Source organism: Canis aureus, chromosome 20 (assembly GCF_053574225.1).
Source record: "Canis aureus isolate CA01 chromosome 20, VMU_Caureus_v.1.0, whole genome shotgun sequence".
Lineage (NCBI taxonomy): Eukaryota > Metazoa > Chordata > Mammalia > Carnivora > Canidae > Canis > Canis aureus.
Window position 1 is genome coordinate 23,201,206 of NC_135630.1, and position 21,974 is coordinate 23,223,179.

Consider the following 21,974-nt stretch of genomic DNA (forward strand, 5'->3'; position numbering starts at 1 on the left):
AGGAAGGAAAGAAGGAAGGAAAAGAAAGAGGAAGGGGAAGGGGAAAGAAAGAAAGAAAAGGGAAGAGGAAAGAAAGAAAGAAAGAAAGAAAGAAAGAAAGAAAGAAAGAAAGAAAGAAAGAAAGAAAGAAAGAAAGAAAGAAAGAAAGAAAGAAAGAAAAGGGAAGGGAAAAGAGAGAAAGAAAAGGGGAGAGAAAGAAAAAAAAGAAAGAAAGGAGAAAAGAAAGAAAAAAAGAAAAGGAAAGGAAAGAGAAAGGACAGAGATGGGTGAGAGCAGTGTGCCAGCTGGCTCGGATCCTACCAAATCGGAGTTTAAGGGCACGACTCTGGGAAGGTATTTTTCCAATAAAGAGCATTTATTCCGCTTGGGTCCCTCCTGCTTGGGCTCCCGGGCCCGGGGCGCGCAGGGCGAGCCCGCCCACCTCCCCGCTCACCTCCCCGCCGCTGGGCATCCCCGCGGCAACAGGTGGTCCGCGCGGGGGGGGGGGGGGCGGCGAGGCCCGGGTCTACCCGGGGACCTGGCACAGCCCGGAGCCTGGGGAAGCGCCTAACCCGACGCCGCAGCTCCGGCGAGGAGGGGGCGAGCGGTGAACCCGAAACCGCGAGGGCCGCGCGGAAAGGAACCACACGTCCCGCTGCGGTCGGAGGGAAGGGAAGGAAGGGGCGGGAATGGGGCGGCGGGGGGACCGCAGGGAGCGCGGGGAAGGGCGGGCCGGCACTCACCGTGGGGATCGCTCTTCTCCCGGACCCCGTCCACCCGGCCGTCGGGGTGGATCCGCAGGAAGAAGCCCCCGTTTTTGCAGTACAGCCTCTTGGGGTCCTTGAAGTGGCCGGGCGGGAAGGCGCCGCTGCCGCCGTCCTCCGGCAGGGCGGGCAGCGTGGTGATGCTCCCGGCTGCCATGGCGCCCCCGGGGCTCTGCCGGGGTGTCCGCGCCCCCGGAGCCGCGCGAGGAGCCGCCGCCGCCCCCCGGCCCCGGCCCCCGACCCGGTCCGGGGCGCGGCCACGGCCCCGGCCCCCCAGCCTCCCGCCCGGCAGCGCGCGGCCGCGCCCGCGGGCCCCCAGCCTCGCGCCGCCCGGCCGCTCCCCTCGCCGGCTGCCCTGGGGAGCTGCGCGCGGGCCGGGATGCTGCGCTCGGGCTCGGGCTCGGGCTCGGGCTCGGGCTCGGGGAGCTGCGCCCGGGGCCGGGGAGCTGAGCACGGTCTCGAGGCCGGGGAGCTGCGCTCGGGCTCGGGGAGCTGCGCTCGGGGCCGGGGCCGGGCGTGTCCGCGGCCGCCGCTCGCGGGAGGGCCGCCTCCCCTAGCGCAGCGCCGGCACCAGCAGCCAGCCCCGGGCACCGCGTCGGCCGTCTGGCAGCGGCCGGGCCGCGGCGTCACATCTTCTACATCCCCACCCCCGAAGGCCCCCCGCCCCCCCGCGCCCCCGCTCTCCTCCCTTCCTGCGCGCCGCCCCCTCCTCGCTCCGGGCTCCGTGGGGCCGGCCTCTGGGTCGGGAGCCGCGGCCGCAGCACGCAAGCGCGCGACAGGAGGGGTGGGGGGGGCGAGCGCAGGGGGCGGGGAGGTGCGGAGGGCGAGCGGGGGGGCGGCCGCCGAGGCCGCCGCGGCTCTGGGACTCGACCCCGCGACATTCCCCCGAGGTCGCGCCAGCCGGGGCGCACGGGGTCCGTCTCCGCGCTGCGGAGCTTTGGCTGTGCCACCCGCCGTGACTCCACTTTGAAACGTTTAAAGGCAACTTTCTCCCCCCCCCCTTCTTTTTCCTTGTCAGCGATTCAAAGCCAAGAAACGATTTCCACTCCCCCCCCCGAAGTAAAGGAATCGGAAATGGGGGGGGGGACTCTGTGCCCCGTGTGGGTTTTGAACACCTCTGATCTCCAGAAGGGGCCTGCGTGGGGCGCACACCGGTAAACTTGAAGGCGAGGCTGAAATCTTTGACTAACAAAAGGAAAGAAAGAGGCCAGGGGAGGGGAGCAGACCGCATTGCTGGGAGTAAAAGGTTTTCCTTCTACCACCCTGGCTTGAAGTAGACGACGTGGAAAGACGAGGAGAGGCCTCAGCCCCTTCTGTGATGGAAGGGTGCTGCTGTCTTACTCCGAAGCTGGCACTAGCCCTGGCGAAATGGCTAGGTGTTCCTAGGAGGGAGGGTAGTTTTCTGAGAATCCCAAACTACAAAATTGAAGTTAATTGGATTTGGGTAATTTTCAGTAGAATAGAACAAGTACTACGGATTAGTCAAATATTCATCCAGAAAGTTTCTTAGTCTCAAGTGTCTACTATATGCAAAGCATTTGCCTAAGTTCAGTGGGAGGTGCTGGATCCCACAGGACCTCCGGACAGAGGTGCGATCCATGGGCAGGATGAACACCACAAAATGCCCCTAGAAGAGTAAAATGAGGTGGTGGTGTAAGATGTCAGACAAGGGGTAATTCAGTTTTGGGGGTACAATGGGATTAGAGAAAGCCTCTAGGAATATGTGAGAAGACCTCTATTTAGAAAGATGTTTGGTTTCAAAAGATCAGCGCATCAAAAGTATCTGCTCTAAGTCTCCATGAGAGGTTTAATGCATGTAGAGTAAATCTACATGCATTTCTATGTTGGTAAATAGAAGACTGGAGCTTTAAAACCAAGCATACTCTTCTCTGGGCTGGTATATGTTCTCTGACCTCTCCAAAATGGACCGGTTTTATCTGCACTGCTTATCTGTTAAAACAAATAATCCCTTCCAGGGATCCCTGGGTGGCTCAACGGTTTAGCGCCTGCCTTTGGCCCAGGGCACGATCCTGGAGTCGCAGGATCGAGTCGCGCGTCACGCCTGCTTCTCCCTTCTCCTGTGTCTTTGTCTCTCTCTCTATATATATATTATAAATAAATAAATCTGAAAATAATAATAATAATCCCTTCCGGATGATCTCTGTAGGTATCCTAGGGAATGCTTACTGGTACTATAGCACTCATCAGATTGCCACTTACTTTGTAAGAAAGTAGATTTGAATAAGCCTTGAACTCTGTCAGAGAAAGCAGAGTATTCCAAGAGCAAAGGGATAAAATCTAAATCAAAACATTTTTTTAACAGTAGTATCCAGAAATCTGAGGAACAGCTACATGCAGTCAAGTAATTTGTATGCTGATGGACTGTGGATCTCAAGGAACTTCATTACATGTACAATAACCCCTTGTTTCCTAGTCCTTCCAAATCCAGGAGAGGAGATATCATAGGAAATGGTTAATCCAGTTCTGGGAATCTAGGTTTCCAAGATAAATAGTGTTAATTCCAAGAAGACATCCTTAAGATAGTTGTCTCAAGTTCCTACCCAGCCCCCTCCCAACACACACTTGTACACATGCAGAGATAGACACACTATTCTTAGATGCAATCAATTTGTTCTTACTGGAACTATGAGTGGTCAAGTTACTTACATTCTCAATTTACCCAGCTATAAGGATGAATATAAAAATAAATGTAAGACAACGGGTACAAAACTCATTATTTTTAAAAACCACTAAGTTCCAGTGATAACTATTTAAAAACTTTTACAAAGGAAAGAGAAATTTATCTCACCATTCCAAGATAAATTGCTTTGAAATTAAGAATTGTTCAGAATCCAAATGATGAAAAACACAAAGATTTAATGAGAGTTAAAAAAAAAGCCAGATGTTCCTGGATGGAAACATAGTAAAATACAAATGTAAGATTCCTCTCACCATGTTTTAAAAATTTAAAACCATACTAGTTTAAATTGTAGCACAGTTTTCAAAACTATACAAGAGTATTGTAAAATTCATTTAGATAAATAAGCATAAGAATAGCATATACTTTTTTTAATTGTAGGGAAAAATGTGAATGACTTTTGAAAGGATTAAAAAGATTATAAAATATCTTCAATGGGGGAGGATCCCTGGGTGGCTCAGCGGTTTAGCACCTGCCTTTGGCCCAGGGCGTGATCCTGGAGTCCTGGGATCGAGTCCCGCGTCCGGCTCCCGGCATGGAGCCTGTGTCTCTGCCCCTCTCTCTCTCTGTCTATCATAAATAAATAAATAAATCTTAAAAAAAAAAATCTTCAATGGAAAATTAGGCATCATCTAGGTATCTGATTCTATGGAATCTCTATACTTTTCATTGAGCAACTTTACAACTTAGCTTTACATACTGTAGCTAACTGTCGTGGACCGAATTGTGTCCCTATTTCTTCCTGATTCCTATATTGAAGCTCTAACCTCCAATATGAGTATATTTGGAGATAGGGCCTTTTAAGGAGATAATTAAGATTAAATGAGGTCATATGGTAGGGTCCTAATCCAATAGGATTGGTGTCTTCATACAAAACACCAACCAGGAGTATGCACATAGAGAAAATACCATCTGAAGATAGCAAAAGGCTGCTGTCTGCAAGACAAGGAAAGAGGTCTCACCAGAAAACAAGCCTGCAGGCAGGACCTTAATCTTTGGGCTTCTAGCCTCAAGAACTAGAGAATATAAAATTTCTGTTGTTTAAACCCCCTAGTCTGTAGCATTTTGTTATGGCAGCCCTAGCCAACTAATACAATAGCCAATAACACACAAATGAAGTATAGCTGATGAAGGACGTTGAGTTCCCTTCTGTGATGGTTAATTTCACAGGTCAACTTGGCTGGGCTAGGTATGCCTAGAGAGCTGGTAAAACATTGTTTTGGGGTATGTCTGTGAGAATGTTTCCAGAAGAGATTAACATTTGAATCAGTAGACCAAGTAAAGAAAATTCATTCTAATGCTGTGGGCATCATCCAATCCACTGAGGGCTGAATAGAACCAAAGTTGAAGGAATAATGAATTCTTCTCTTTTTCCTTGAGCTGGGGTATCCATCTCCTGCGCTCAAACATGGAAATCCCTAGTTCTCAGGCCTTCAGCCTCAGAGTAGGAGTCACACCTACTCTCCCTGGGTTCTCAGGCTCCCCGGGTTCTCAGGCCTTCAGACTCAGAATTAAAACCACCAGATTTTCTAGTCTTCCAGCATGCAGATGGCAGACTATGAAACTTCTCAGCGATCATGACTACATAAGCCAAGTTCTATAAAAATCTCTGATATATCGCTAACATTTCTATCTACATATATCTGTGTATCTTCGTGGATCTTATCTCTGGAGAACTCTGATGAGTATACGTCTTCTACCTATGAAATAAGCTAGTTCTGCCATGATATGTGTGGCTCATTGAATTCTTTCAAAACTGTTGTCACGTCTTACTGGTTTCCTCATGAATTAATGAGATAACATAAACTCTATATTTTAGTTGATATAAATGTTAATATTCACTTTTTGTCTTCATGACAGTTATGACTTTACCTTTTAAAAAGCTATCCTTTAAAATAGTAAGAGTAATGAAGAGAAACTTGCTCTTTACAGATGTTAAAAAGTATTACAAAAAAAAAAAGTATTACAGTTTTCTTCTACTATCCAAAAGTAGACCATTCCTGTGAAAACTTTCATTAAGTCAAAATGATGTAAGGTTAAGAAGCAATTACCATTAATGTATTTGGAAAATCTTTTATTTTCAGGCCCCCAAAAATAACCTTGTAAAGCCATTTCTGATACTTCAGGACACATCTTGCTAATATATGCACAAAATAAATGGAGATAAAGTGCAGATGCTCACAGAGCTCAAAGCTCTGGCAGCTTGATGCTGAAATACTGTGTACAGTTCTCAGGGAAGGAGCTTGGCAAGGCTGCTCATTGTTTGGGGTTTGCATTGCTTCTATAACGGCTTGCTACAAAACCAACGCTGAGTGCAACCTTCAACTTTCGCCTATTTTTGTGAAAGTGAAAAACATCTTCAGATTTCTTTCAGTTACTAAAAACAAGTACTGATGTAGGTCTTTCACAAAAGCATAGTAGCATAATGTGAACTTCCAAAAACTGGGGAATACCTATATAAACCTATTTTATATAAAACATTGTGAACAAATGCATGCAGCGATTGAAAGATCAATACGAGGATTAATATTTCAGATGTACCTAAAAGGATTGTAAGTGAAAACAATATTTTTTAAAACGTTAGTGTCAATAGATGATGGAAATTAAGGAGTATATTTGTGACTAGCACTGGGTGTTGAGTCACTATTACCTGAAACAAATATAACACTGTATGTTAACTCTACTGGAATTAAAATTAAAAAGAAAAACAAAAAAAAGTAACAAGTAGAAACAACAGTAAAAAACAAAATAAAAATTTTAGTGTCACTGGGAATCAAAAATGCATATCAAATAATACCCCCCACACACACTAGAGAAAAGCCCAGGACCAAATGGCTTCATTGGTGAATTCTATCAAATGTTTAAAGAAGAATTAATACCACTCCTTCAGAAATTCTTCCAAAAACAAGAACAAAATAGAAGAGGAAGTAATGAGTAGCCTCATTCAAGAGGCTACTATTATACTTACACCAAAACCAGACAAAGACATCATAAGCGAATACAAAACCATAGACCAATATTCCTTATGAATATAAATGCAAAATTTCTCAACAAATTACTATCAAACAGAATCTAGCAACACAGGAAAAGGATAATACATCATGCCCAAGTGGGATTTATTCCAGCAATGCAAGTTTGGTTAAACATAGCAAAATCAGTCAAAGTAAAACATCATATTAATAGAACAGAATAAAGGTTAAAAAAATATGATCATCTCAATGGAAATTTTAAAAATATTTAACAAAATCCTATGCCTTTTCATGATAAAAATGAAACCAGAAACACAACAAACTAGGGATAGAAGGGAACTGCTTCAACTTGACAAGGGCATTTATGAAAAACTCACAGCTAACACAATACTTAAAATAGAAAAAAAAAAAGAAAGAAAGAAGGAAAGAAAAGAAAAAAAGAATTCACCCACACATACACAATTGGAGCCAATAAATGAGTTCAGCAAGGTTGCAGGGTACAAGACCAATATATTAAAATCAGTTGTACTTCTTTATACTACCAAAGAACAATCTAAAGATGAAATTAAGAAAACAATTTCACTTACAATATCATCAAAAAGAATAAAATATTTAGGAATAAATTTAACCAAAGGAGTTTAAGACTTGTATAGTGAAAAGTACAAAGCATTGTTTGAAAAAAATTAAAGAAGATGTAAACAAATGAAAAGATATCTGTATTCATAGATTGGAACACTGAATATTGTTAAGATAATTAAACTACAAACTAAATGCATTCTCTGTCAAAATGTCAAAATTCTTTTTTTTAAAGAAATTGACAAGCTGATCCTTGAATTAATATGGACACACAAAGGACTCAATAGCTAAAACAATCCTAAACAAGAAGAGCAGAGCTGAAAGACTTGATTTCAAAATTTTCAACAAAGCTGCAATGTACAAGACAGTATAGTATTAGCATAAGGATAGACATATAGATCAATGGAATAGAACTAACAGTCAAGAAATAATTGACATTTAAGATCATCTGATTTTCAACAAGGGTGTCAAGACTATTCAATGAGGAAACAATAGTCTTTCCAACAAATAGTGCTGAGACACCGATATTCATGTGAAAAAAAAAAAGTGAATTTGGGCCCCTTACACCATATAAAAAAATAGCAAAGATCATAGACTTATATGTAAGAGCTAAAACTATAAAATTCTTAGAAGAAAACATAGGTGTATATCTTTGTAACCATGGATTAGGCAATGGTTTCTCAGATGTGACACTAAAGACACAAGCAACAAAAGAAAATAGATAAATTGTACTTCATCCAAATTTAATACTTTTGTGCATCAAACTATTGAAAAAATGAAAAAGAACCCAGAGAATAAGAGAAAATATTTGCAAATCATATATGATAAGAATCTAGTCTCCAAAATATATAAAGAACACTTACAACTCAACAATCAAAAGACAACCCATTTTAAAAGGAAAAGTAGTCAAAGTATTTGAATAGACATTTCTCCAAAGAAGTATAAAACTAGCCAGGAATGCCTAGGTGGCTCAGTTGGTTAAACATCTGCTTCTAGCTCAGGTCATAATCTCCCTGCTCAGAGGGGAGTCTGCTTCTCCCCCTGTCTCCCTCTGACCCTCCTCCTGCTTAGACTCTTGCTCTCTCTTCAAATGAAAAAAAAAAAATCTTTAAAAAAAGAGCCAATAAGCCCACAAAAAGATATTCAACATAATTAGTCATTGGGAAAATGCAAATCAAAACCACAATGAGATACCACTTTATACCTACTAAGATAGTTATAATTTTATTTTATTTATTTTTTTTAAGATTTTTTTTTTTAATTTTTATTTATTTATGATAGTCACAGAGAGAGAGAGAGAGAGAGGCAGAGACACAGGCAGAGGGAGAAGCAGGCTCCATGCACCGGGAGCCCAATGTGGGATTCGATCCTGGGTCTCCAGGATCGTGCCCTAGGCCAAAGGCAGGCGCCAAACCGCTGCGCCACCTAGGGATCCCAATAGTTATAATTTTAAAAACAGAAAATAACATGTGTTGTCAAGGATGTGGAACAATTGGAACCTCTGTGCATTGCTGGCGGGAACATAAAACTGATCTAGAAAACAGTCTGGTAGTATGGTAGTTCCTCAAAAAATTAAACACAGAGTCACCATATGACCTAGCAATTCCATTCATACATATAGATACCAAAGAAACAAAAACATATGGCCATGCAAAAATAAGTCAATGAATGTTTATAGCAGCATCATTTATTTTTTTTTTTTAGCAGCATCATTTCTCATAGCCAAAAAGTTGAAACAACCCAAATGTCCATCAACTAGTGATGGATAAAGAAAATGTGGTATGTCCATACAATGGAATATTATTTGGCAATAAAAAGAAGTGAAGAACTGATGCATGCTAAAACATGGATGAACCTTAAAGTATTATTATGTCAAAAAGCCAGATGGAAAAGCCCACATATTGTAGGATATACAAAATGTCCAGAATAGGCAAATCCACAGAGACACAGAGCAGATTAGTGGTTGCCAGGGCCTAGAAGAAGAGAGACATCGGGAATGACTGCTGATAGGTATGGGCTTGTTGTTGTTTGGAGTGATGAAAAAGCTCTGGAATTAGATAGCTGTGATAATTGCACAACTTTATGAATATACTAAAAACACACTGAATTGTACACTTTAAAAGGGTGAATGTTTTGGTATGTAAATTACGTATTAGAACAAATAGAGACATGCATGCTAGAATAAAAATGAAAATTTTCTCCCCTAAAGTTGCAAGAAAAAAGAACTGATGTTAGTATTGTCATGTCATTCATGAACTGATGGATGGAGGATAAATTACTGTATCATTTTGGAAGGGCAGTTTAAAAATATGTGCATTGAGTCCTTCAACTTTTGAAATTAAATTTCATTTGAGCCAATAAGGTTTGGTGCAAGAAATTTAAAGAAAAATATTACATATGTTTGCAACTTTGGTTTCTTTATAACATTGATTGTAATGGAGAAAAAAATGAGAGACCAACAAAGTGAACAAACTAATTTGAATAAATCATGTTATATTCATACAAACTAACATGCTCTGTGTAGCCATATGGATACTCCCAAACACATATTAGAATGATATGTGTTAAAATGTTAGTACTCATTATTTTGGGTAGTCAAATTATTTTTATTTTATATCAATAACTTCTGGCTACTATCACATAAAACTTGTCTAAAATTGTATCTTGTTTATTTCCTTACTTATTATCAATTCCTTTACTCTAGTAGAACACAAGATCCCTTAAAGGAGGGCTCTTTCTACCCTAAATATTGTAGTATCCTTGGGCCTTGTTGCTCTAAGTAGGGCGTGAACAAGTATTTTTAAAAGAATGTGTGCATTAATTTCATTTTAAAAAGTTGTTTTTGAAAACCACTCCTTGTCTCCTTGTCTACATTACGTATGGGTGTGGTCAATGACTGTGGAACTCTAAATGTTAACTGTTTTTAATGAAACCACACTAAACTTATGTCTTTATGAAATCCCACTAAAATGCAGAAATGACTGTCTTCTAAAACCTTGTACATCAAAAATAATTTTATCACTTCTCAAGTTGTCATTATGACTATCAGCTGTTATTTTGCTTCCACAAGAGGTATAAAAAAGTACTGTTTATCTTTTTTTTTTTTTCTGTTTATCTTTTATGTCCAGGTAGCAGATCCTGATCTCACCAGAATAATGTTCTGTGCTTTATCTTGACTTTTTATTCTTGATTTTGAAAAACAAATAAACAAACAATAAACACCTAAAGGTTCCTGAAATAGCCAAGGCTTAATTATGTTACAGTTGGCAATTTTTATTCTTTTTTTTTTTTTGTATTTTTTTTATTGGAGTTTGATTTGCCAACATGTAGCATAACACCCAGTGCTCATCCCATCAAGTGCCCATCACCGAGTCACCCCATCCCCTGCCCACCTCCCCTTATTCTTAAATATTATATTGTCACTCTACTAAATAGCCAATCTAGTCATTCATTATTTTCAGTTACCTATGTGACTCCATTAATCAAGCGACTAGTCTCCTTTCATTAGACTCTTTGATGTTGCTTTCCCAAGTTCAACCCCTAAGTTCAGAAAAATTAAAACTTCATGATGTCTTTTACTCTTAAGGCATCTTTGGGGCCTTTCTGAGGGCCAAGGGACAACCACAAAGACTTATTCTTTTACTTCTTAAAGAAAGGGATGCTAAAAAGTAAAAGTTTTTTTTTCATATGGTCTATATTTTTTAATTAGGTCAACTCAATAGTAAGAATTGCGTGGGAAGAGCTATCAAATCAGAGGAGGAGCTCAGCCATCCTTATATTCATTCCATTCAAACAGATGTTATTAGTAATAAATACATGACAAAGATGACCCTTTACCTGAAAACTCTGTTATTCTTTATTTTCTGTGTAATCTGCTCAGAAACTAATCTCATTGACCATTTGTTTTTATTTTGACATTAGTTTAAATGGGCATCCTGGCCCTCAATTAAGATACTTTTTTTTTATGTGCCAAAACTCAGAGAAAAAAACCTGTTATCTTAGATTCTGGGTCTGAACTGAGCTGTGTGAGATGGAAGACACCTAGGAATCCATCAAGATGGCCTGATTGGGGACACCTGGGTGGCTCACCAGTTGAGAGTCTGCCTTTGGCTCAGGGCGTGATCCTGGGGTTCAGAATCGAGTCCTGCATCAGGCTCCTTGTGAGGAACCTGCTTCTCCCTCTGCTTATGTCTCTGCCTCTCTCTTGTGTCTCTCATGAATAAATAAATAAAATCTAAAAAAAAAAAAAAAAAAAGATGGCCTGACTGGCCACTAGTCCCACAGATGAGGGCTGTCAGGAAGTAGCATTCAAACCTATGCATCATGGCAGCGCAGGGCGGGAAACGCTTTCCCAGGATGTCTGGCAGGCTATGGTGTGGCCTATCCAACAGTCCTAAGGGCTCAATAACTGAGGGGATGGTTGTGGGAACAAACCATGCATATGGGAGCCTCTGGGACGCAGTCAGTGTTCTATCAGCCTGGGAGGGCACCCTGGGTCTGGGGTTGTGGGAATGGACAGGGATCCCAGTCGGGACTTTAATAGAAAACAACAGCAACAAAATACCAGTCATCTTAAAGCAACCTTGAAAAAGTGGGAACCCGAAATTACCTTTGGGACAAACTTTCTTGGTTTTGGGAAAGCACTATGAATGACCCCTTCAATGATAGGGGTTTAGTATAAGTACCCACACCAGGGTTGCCCCTGCTGTAAACAAACTCAGAAGGTAAATGACAAACTGGGAAGCTATGCAGTGTCCATGATCTCAAAGTGAATCTTCTAAACATGTAAGGAGTCCTTAAATACCACTGAGAAAAGACTCAGAGGCAAAGAAATATGAACAAGTTTTTTATAGAAAAATAAATATAAACAGTATATAAGCACATAATATTTATGTAGATTACCTTATAAAGTATATAAATGAAATATCAAACATGTGAGTAAAAGAAATGCAAATTAAACCTAGGATGAGATATATTGATCTACTTCTCAGATGGACATAGAAAGTTCAATGTATAGCATTAGGGGATAGAAGGAAATAGGCACTCTCTGTCACTGTTCGTCTGAGATCAAACTGGCTAGAGCACTCAATTATTTGAAATGTGCTCCTTTTAAGCCAGCAATGTCTTTCCTAGGAATTTATCCTACGGACATATTCGCGCATGTGTCCACAGATGTATGAATGTATGTACTTCAGCTTTATTTATGGTTGCAAAAGCCTGGAATTAAGCAGTAAGAAAAAAGGTTATCGGGGCACCTGGGTAGCTCAGTGGGTTAAGCATCAGATGCTTGATTTCAACTCAGGTCTTGATCTCTGGGTGGTGAGCCTTCTATTGGGCTCCATGCCCAGGGTGGAGCCTAATGAAAAAAAAAAAAAAAAGGAGGGGTATCAGTACCTATCAGGCCTATAAATGAAATTATAGTAAAGTCATTCATTTAATAAATATTTTTGAGAGCCCATCACTACAGATGCAATTCTGTAATGAAGTATAGCAATTAAAAAAAATGAAGTCAATCTTTATGTATGACTATGGAATGATCTCCAAGATATATTGACAAAATGGAAAACAAGTGAAAAATATAAGGCATGCTGCCATGTGTATGGTGTGCTTCCAATTTCTTTCTTTCTTTTTTTTCTTTAAGGATTTTATTTGACAGGGAGAAAGTGCACAAGCAGGGGGAGTGGGAGATGGAGAAGCAGGCTGCTGCTAAACAGGGATCCCCAACCCTGGACTCAATCCCAGGACCCTGGGATCATGACCTGAGCCAAAGGCAGGTGCTTAACAGACTGAGTCACCCAGGTGCCCTTCTGCTTCCATTTTCATGATGGAAAAACATGCATGCACCCACAATATGTATGCTTTGATAGGCATAGAGTATTTCAGTAATGCCTACATCTGGGAAGAACTGGGAACTGGAAACTGCAAAAGAAGGCTTCTCAATTGTCCTATTTTTGTGCAACTTTAATTTTTAACCACATGCATGTACTACTTTTTCTCATTTAAATAACTTATTTTAGAATACATGTAGTAAGGAAAATATAATAATTTTCTATGAGAATCCTAAAAAAAAAAAAAAAAAAAAAAGTAAATGCAGAGGGTCCAGAAAGTAAAATGCTGTGTGTCAGTCATCTCTGGCTATGTCCTCTGGGATTCCAGGAGACAGCTCTCTGATGACTTCTGCACTCCCTATCTCCCTACAAGAACACATGGTTAGTAGAAACCAGTAGGGTAAATAAAGCTAAAATAACTGGTCTTTATTAGTAGATGTTTAGTGACCAGGTGATCGGAGGTTACAATTCCTTTAATTACTGAATGTTCACATCTTAAAGGGACACCAACAAGACAAATAGTTTTCAAGATGGGGCAACTCTCATCACAATATTCACGTATTGTGGTAATCATCCAAATTCCCATGCATCATTAGCTTCTTTTATTCAAAGACTGAGTTAGAGTGCATCACAGCAGGAAGTTATAAGAACACTTTTCCTGCAGTTCTCCGAATAGAGTATCCACTTATGGACTCTTCCTTTGTTAGTCTTTCTGGATACAAAAGAATGAAATAGACCAAGAATAGGGTTTTTCCCTCTCTTCAGTTCTAAGATTCTTTCTCCTTCCTTGGAAATACTTCTATTTTCCCAGAAATCTTTCCAAACATTTAACTTTAACCTGACCACATATGGTCACACAGCAATGGGTACCAGATTTAGAAATATTATAAACTCCAACTCACTAAAACTGGCTGACTATAGCCCGTGTTTATTTGTATTCAGAGGGCAGGATTGAATTTTTTTTTTCTTTCATCAGTGAGGAAGCATCAGCTTTGTCCGTAGTCCAAGTTTACTGTAACATCAGCCAAAACTATGACTTTGTTTGTAACTCATCAGACGATGACCTCAAGCCTGACCTACAGCAGCCCATCTCCTGGGATGAAAAAGGTCATTTAAACACCTCAGCCCCTAGTCATTAGGAGAATACAAAATTTTATCTGAAATTAGTATTCTTAAGGTTAAGGTCTTTTCACAAAAGTAATACAGAAAAAATGAGTAATGACTTTTTAAAAAAGCTGAACAGGAATTAACTAGACTTGAAAACTTGAAATGTTTTTTCAGTAGTCCCTCTATAATAGAAAAAATGTATTTCATTATAGGTGAAGGGGATTGAGAGTACACTTGTTATGATGAACACTGAGTAATGTATAGAATTCTTGAGTCTCTATATTGTACATCTGAAACTAATGTAACACTGTGTTAATTATACTGGAATTAAAATTAAAAAATAAAATAAAATTTTAAAAATGTATTTCATTGATTCAAATTCTCTAGAACATTATGCTTTCTGAAAAGCTAACGTTTTGGCCAGTAGTTTAGTCAATGAGAAATGAAATTACAGTGAAGATTCCATTTAGAACCACTGCAATTTGAATAGATTGAGCTGAAGTTAGTGTTTTCACTGTCCCTGCAAAAGGCGAAGCAAAAAAACATTTTTTTAAAAGATTTTATTTATTTATTCGTGAGAGACACAGAGACATAGGCAGAGGGAAAAGCAGGCTCCATGCAGGAAGCCCAATGTAGGACTCCATCCTGGGACTCCAGGATCACGCCCTGGGCCGAAGGCAGGTGCTCAACCACCCAGGCATCCCTAATTCCTTGCTTTTATTTCCTTTTGATTTCCCTTTCACAAGACTGTTGTGCTTATAATTATTTGTGTAATGTCTATTCACTGATAGAGTATGATTTCCAGTCTTTGATATAGAAAACCCTCAATAGTACTTTTGATGGAACAAATGAATGTTTTAAGACTTTGGGTACATTTTATCAAGTTGGTTTGAAAAAGTTGTGTCAATTTATACTTTTCCCAAAAGCATGGTGGAAACCTCTTTTTCTATATTCTTTTTATCTCACGTATTGTCTTAAATCCAATCATTGAACTACTTGACATAAAAAAATAGCAATTCACTATTGGTTTAATTTGGATTTCTAAAGTTATGATAGAAATTGAATACTTTCGGGGCACCTGGTGGCTCAGTTGATTAAGTGTCTGTCTTTGGCTCAGGTAATGATCCCAGGACATGGGTCTGGATCTATCGCGGCATTGGGCTCCCTGCTCAGAGAGGAGTCTGCTTCTCCCTCTCTCTGCCCCTTACTCATGCTCTCTCTCTTTCTCTTTCTTGAAAAAAAAGATAAAATCTTTAAAAATTTTTTTAAAAATAGGAGATCCCTGGGTGGGTCAGCGGTTTAGCACCTGCTTTCAGCCCAGGGCATGATCCTGGAGTCCCGGGATCAAGTCCCATGTCAGGCTCCCTGCGTGGAGCCTGCTTCTTCCTCTGCCTGTGTCTCTGCCTCTCTCTCTCTCTCTGTGTCTCTCATGAATAAATAAATAAAAATAATAAATAAATCTTTTAAAAATTGAACACTTTTTCATGAGTTTATTGGACATTTTTGTCTTTTTGTTTTGTGATTCGTTAATCTTAAGTGTGACAAGTGCTAAGGCACAGTCATTTAAATGTTATCTGAGAAGTGCCTAAAACATCAATTTTCAAAGCAACACTCTCTGGTCTAAGTTACCAGATTCACAGGCAATATCTTTAGGCTATAAACATCCAGAACTTTAACTTTTAGTCTGAAAGGGAATGAGTCTTATGTTTGCACAAAAATGAACCATAGAAATCTCTATGAGCTGGATATTTGAGGGAATATAAAAGAAATCCAGTCAGGTAGATTTACTTTTTGGCTGCTCTTTTCTGCTCATCATGTTTCCCATATAATATGTATTTTTAAAGGACCAAAAGGTAAAATATACATTAACCATTTTTCTGGTCAATTATTTAGTCTTAATTTTATTTTTGCTTCTAATGTGTTTGTTTTCCCTCACAGTTCCCTATTCATTTCTCTTCTCCATTTCCTGATCCACTTAGAATAAATTCCAGTGTGCAGTCATATCCACATCACCGGTATTAAGTACTCTTAATGACATCAGTGTGTAGGCTGCAAAAAGTATCTGACTTTTGAAAGGGGTTAGTCATGCAATTTGTGTGGCCCTGTCTTCACTTAAAGCCATAAAATTAAAAAACAAAACAAAACAAAACAAAACTACATCACTCATATGAAGCAATATGATACAGATTTCTTTATTTTTTGCAGTTGCTGAGGGGTATCAATTCTCTTGAGATCTACAATCTAATTCACACCCATTAATCACAGGTCATGGCTTCTGATGGGTGGTGTTGTCAGTGTTTAGGTCCAGCTCATTGTGATGTTTCTAGAGGATATTCTTGTATAATGATAAAATGTTCAGAGTAAATGTAAGCTGAGACTTCAAGACAACTGGTCACAGTGTAGTTTCAACATCACCATTCACACATAGAATGAAGAGGGAATGTAACAGCAACTTATGATAATGAAACTGAACTCTTTTCTTTAAGAATCATAGGAAAAAGAGAGGTTCCTGGGTGGCTCAGTCAGTTGAGCTTCTGACTCTATTTTGGCTTCAGTTGTGATCTCAGGATCACAGAGCTCTGCACTCAGTGAGGAGTCTGCTTCGGATTCTCTCCCTCTGCCCTTCCCCCTGCTCTCTCTCTCTCTCAAATAAATTAATCTTTTAAAAAAAAAGAATCATAGGGATGCCTGAGTGGCTCAGTGGTTGGTCTGAATTCAGCTCAGGGCGTGATCCTGGAGTCCCAGGATCGAGTCCCACATTAGGCTCCCTGAATGGAGCCTACTTCTCCCTCTGCCTGTGTCTCTGCCTCTCTGTCTGTGTCTCTCATGAATAGATAAATAAAATCTGTAAAAAAAAAAAAAAAAAAAAGGAATTATAGAAAAAATTAAAGCCTGTGTGCAAGGCATTGCCATTATATAGTCAAGACAGGTTAATAAGACCTGTTACTGCCCAAACCTTGAGTAGATCTTCAGTTCTCAAGAAATCCGATCATATTTTATTGGTCCCTTAACTCTTTTAATCTCTAAGACCGTTTCATACTTCTTTCTTGAACATCAAACAGCCTTCACTTTTAGTACACCTTGTTTGCTTCTTATTTTACTGAAGATAATGGAATCAATAAGAATAGAATTTCCTTACCTTCCCACCATCAAATAACCAACTACCTGCTCTGGCCTCATATATGTAGTCTACCCAGCCCCTGTTCTGTCCTTTGCCTACTCCCACCTAAGCCTTGGGTCAAATTTCCTTTCCTCTTGATGAAGGAATTTCCTCCAGCATCACTTTTCCTCTTTTTTAGTAGATTACTCCCATCTCTTTCCTATGGTCAAAAAAGCCCGTCTCTTCCCTTGACCCCACATCACTATTTTTCAGATACTACCTGTTTACTACTTCTCTCTACAGCAAAATTCCTAAAGGACTGTCTAATAGTCATCTCTTCCACTTCCACCCATTTGTTTCTGTTTTAGACCTTTGATTTCATCTATGGCTTAAGCAACTGTATGACAACAAAAAAGATGTCACCCAAATTCCACTGGCCTCAGACATCAGTTATTCTCATTTTATTTGTGCTCTCTTCTTATTTTGCTCATTGGCTAATGTCCTTTTTTTTTTTTTTTTTTTTTTGGACTGTTGCAATCATAATCTAGGAACAATTTTATTTTCTATTCTCCTTGTTTGCCATTATAATTTCTTATCTTACTACATTATTTACAGAGTTCATATTTTAAGGATTAAATGTCATCAAGTCAGTATGTATATACTTCATTCCACTATCCACTATTTCAGGCCACATAGATGGCCTGAAATAGTTTTACCATTGTTACAAATACTGCTGTGGTAAAGTGCCTCACGTACATAACTTACCAATTTACCAATAGCTTTTGTGTGAATTGTTTGTATATGTTGTGGAGGAGTCCTTTAAAATGTGGTGTAACTATCCTATGAAATAGTGGCTAATATTCAATCTGCTATGGAAATAGTATAAGACCCTAATAATATCACATCCAGCTGGAGCTGGGATGGGAGGATGGTTGCCTCATCTTCTTCCTAGTTACCCCTCACCACTCTTCCTCATTTTTTTTACATATTCCCATCATCTTTGAACACTTCTTTATTTTCTGTTACATACACAAAAATGTTACAGACTTACCTTGCACTTTTCTTGCCCCAGCCCTTGAATCAAGCATTTCTTCAAAGACCTCTGCTTTTTTGTTTGTTTGATTTTGTTTTATTAGTGTTGTTACTATTTGCAGAGACTATTATTTAGAAACTGAGATCTGAACACTAGGTATGCTCAGTATTATTGCAGTGACACTGTTCTTAGGCTTTCCCAATGGAAAGAGCTAGGAAATATACATCTATAGATATGTGTGTGCACACACATATACACACATATGCTATGGAAAACACAAAATCACTGGTATATCCATTCTAATCTTATAATGATAGGGTTTATCTCAATTTTATCCCTTTCCATATTCATAACTTCTTATTTTAACAGTACGAAAGTAGGCTCCCATTAACGCAATATACTTGTTTGTTGGACCAACCCCCCATGTAATCAATCTCTTCTCAGTACCACCACCCCTGCATGGGCATCCTCTTCACCTCCCTCTGCCTCCAATATCCCACGTTGAGTGATTTCTCCCTTGTATGGATGCTGTCCTTATCTCACTTGGGCTCTACTTGCCATACCATTGCTACTACCCTACTCCATGTGGATGCCTTTCTCATCCCTCTTGGGCTCCACCTCCTTGTGCTGGGCCACTAACACCCACTCTCCAGTGTGAATGCTTTCTTTTGCTCAACTCTACCTATTGGTTTTGAGATCAAATTATTTAGGCAAGAAAGAAAGAAGGCAGGCAGGCAATTAGAAAAAATATATATATATATTCATAAACATATATATATATATATATATATATATATATATATATCCTGATATTCCCACCACCACATTTAATGCTTTTTATTTTTCTTTTATTACTTCTTTTATTGCTTTTTTTTTCTTATTACCAAAACAAGACATACAAGTAACACAATGCTGACAAGTACAGGAGAAAAAGAAACCTCTTCCTCTACCCTCGTAGGCTTAGTTACTGGAGGCTACAAGTTAAATTGACAGAAGACAGATTAACAAGAGAAAAATCATGTTTCTTCTTTGATGTTAATATTGTTACATGCAAAGGGGATCCACAGAAAATAGATGAAAACTCAAAGGAGCAATTAGACCGTGATTATGTGCCATTTTAACAAAGGGCAATAAATTGTGAAGCAGTGAATAAACAAAGCAAAAGGAGTTCTGGGCTCCTAAGTGGTAAATTGCAGAAAAGTATTCAGGAATTTTATAGGAAATAAGACTTGTTTAGTAAGGGTTGTTGTTATTCTTTCTAGCTTTTCAACATTACATGAGACAAGAATGTAAAGTTTTAAAAAAAGATTTTATTTTTGTGTGTGTGTCCATGTGCACAGGTAGGGGGCAAGGGAGGGGCAGAGGGAGAAGTAGATTCCCCACAGAGCAGGGAGCCTGATGTAGGACTTGATACCAGAACCTTGGGATCATGATCTGAGCCAAAGGCAGACACTAAACTGACTGAGCCACCCAGGGGCTCTCATAGCTATTTTTTAAAGGAGTAAATGAAATACTATATACAAAGCATATAGTCCCTGTACATGTATTTGGTTAGTTAATATTTCCTCACTTTCCTCAGCTGTAAAATGGGCATATTATAGTATCCATCTTATCAGTTTCTGGTGAGTATTAAATAAGCTATTCCTGGTGAAGTGCATATAATAAACATTCAGTAAATGTTATAAGATGATTATCTACTATAAACCAATTCAGAGCTGACTGACTGATAATGAATTATTAATTAAAGTCCAAAAAAGTAAGAGATAAAATTTTTGCAAATGTTTCTGTAGGGGCCAAGGGCAGCCTGCCCTATAATGTGCTGGGGTGCCTGGGTGTCTCAGTCAGTTAAGCATACGACTCTTGATTTCAGCTCAGGTCATGATATCTGGGTCATGAGATTGAACCCTGCTTGGGATTCTCTCTCAGTCTCCCTCTGCCCTTTCCCCACCCCCAATCATTTGTGCACTCTAAAATAAAATAAAATAAAATAAAATAAAATAAAATAAAATAAAATGTGCCACTTTGGTATATTGATTATTTTGAAGTAAAAGTCACTTAAGAAACAGCCAATGCAGGAGGGAACACTCTGACCCTCTTTTGTCTCCAAAAAACAGGAAATAATATCCCACACAAAAGGTACTCTCCCGGGGGATCCCAGGATGGCTCAGCAGTTTAGCGCCTGTCTGCAGCCCAGGGCCTGATCCTGGAGACCTTGGGATCGAGTCCTACATGGAGTCCCACATCAGGCTCCCTGCACGGAGCCTGCTTCTCCCTCTGCCTGTGTCTGCCTCTCTCTCTGTGTCTCTCATGAAGAGATAAATAAAATCTTTAAGAAAAAAAAAAAGGGATACTCTCCCTGTACTAAGAGGTAAAGAGAAGTACTTTTCATCAGCTACAGGGAATTTAGAGCTGAAAAGACTATATAAACAAACCTTGTTACTTTTACTAATTTACTACTTCAGCTCAAATTCTGTTTAGTGTTCCTTATTAATTGGAGCTCCCGAATATACATTTTCTTTGCCCTCTTAATTCCTTACTTATTGTTTCTTTGTCTAAAAAGTACAAAAACGATTTACCCTAGTCATTTCTTTAGATCTCAATGTCATTATTGGACCTCCGTGAACACGTAATTAGAGTGTGGGGGTTTTTCTCCTGTTAATCTGTCTCAAGTCAGTTTAATTCTTAGACCAGCTAGAAGAGTCTTGAAGGGTAGAGAAAATTTTTCCTTTGCCAAATTTCTTTGACCCAAATATCTGAAGCTAAGAAGGATTATGCAGCCAAGCTTCAGTTTACACTAGTGAGTTTCTGGAACACACTGGATAGTTGTATTTTTATTTAAAGTACTAAGCCCATTTTCAACCATGCCATTAATTTTGGTTTTTAAACCAAAATAACATTCCCTTCTCATCTGTATTTCCTAGAATGAAGAAAAGTAATATTTTCCTCTGACTGGTTCCATATTTCTCTTGTTATTTAGCTGCCACATATATTTTGAACTAAATTCTCATGTCTTTTAAATTCTTCTCTAGTAGTATGTATTTGGGACCTAGGCCAAATATTCATTGCTGCCTATTTTAAATATCTTGAACCACTTTAGAGTGGTTTCCCTTCCTATTCCTTTCCATCTTATTCTCTTCCTCAGGGTCCAGATTCTGCAAGTCTGGACATGTCTTCCTGAGGGTAGCCCTAGGCGAGGTGAAGTAACCTAGGGATTTCCCCTACTGAGCATGAAACTGAAACTTCTGAAAACACTCATCTTGATTTCTTTCCACATTCATTTTCCATTTGCCTTTCTGACACATTTGCTTTCTCTTTAAAAAACTTCCTATCCTTCAAGTGTCTCCAAGATGGGGCCTGCTTTTTTCTGTGCCTCTCATGACTATGGCAGGATTGTGCCCCTCTTTTCTGAAAACCTCCTTGTTTCCAGAGGGTCTATTAATTTGGTTGGAGGCATCCAGTGCCTCAAGGATTAGAATTGTTAAAGCAGACACGCAAAAACAAAGAAGCGATTATTGTTCAGCTTTTGTGTTTCAAGAATAGATTGTGAAACCCATAGCTGGGACAATAGTTAAGAAAGAAAAAACAAATAGGGCTTTTTAAGAGAGAAAAGATTTTTTTAGTTCCAAAAGGCTAATTTTAAGTATCAATAAAAAGAATCCCTCAAATAAAGTTTAACAGAAATAATATTTTTTAGAAAAAGTAGATGAAGAATCACTTAGGCTACAGCCTAGAAAAGCATTTCGCCAGCAGAGGAGAGGAAAGTTACTCAGAGGAAATGGCTGGCATATGGGTCAGGAAAGGGGCATGTCCTACTTGCTGATAGAGTTGAAACCCTGGAGGGTAACTGAAAAAAATCTACCAAAAAGTTTTCAGAATGCCAAGTTTGGGGAGCCTCATGTCCTAAAATGTAGTTCTGGGAT

General features: G+C 39.5%; 1 protein-coding gene across 1 annotated transcript in view; it reads right to left on the reverse strand.

The window, feature by feature from the left end:
- The window catches only part of FGF2 (fibroblast growth factor 2), a 65,465-nt gene extending 64,506 nt beyond the window's left edge, over positions 1 to 959 (reverse strand). The window contains exon 1 of the mRNA XM_077861123.1: positions 723 to 959. Coding sequence (XP_077717249.1) covers positions 723 to 900 — 178 coding nt within the window. The 5' untranslated portion in view covers positions 901 to 959. The remainder of the gene's footprint in view (positions 1 to 722) is intronic.
- Between the last annotated feature and the right edge of the window lie 21,015 nt (positions 960 to 21,974).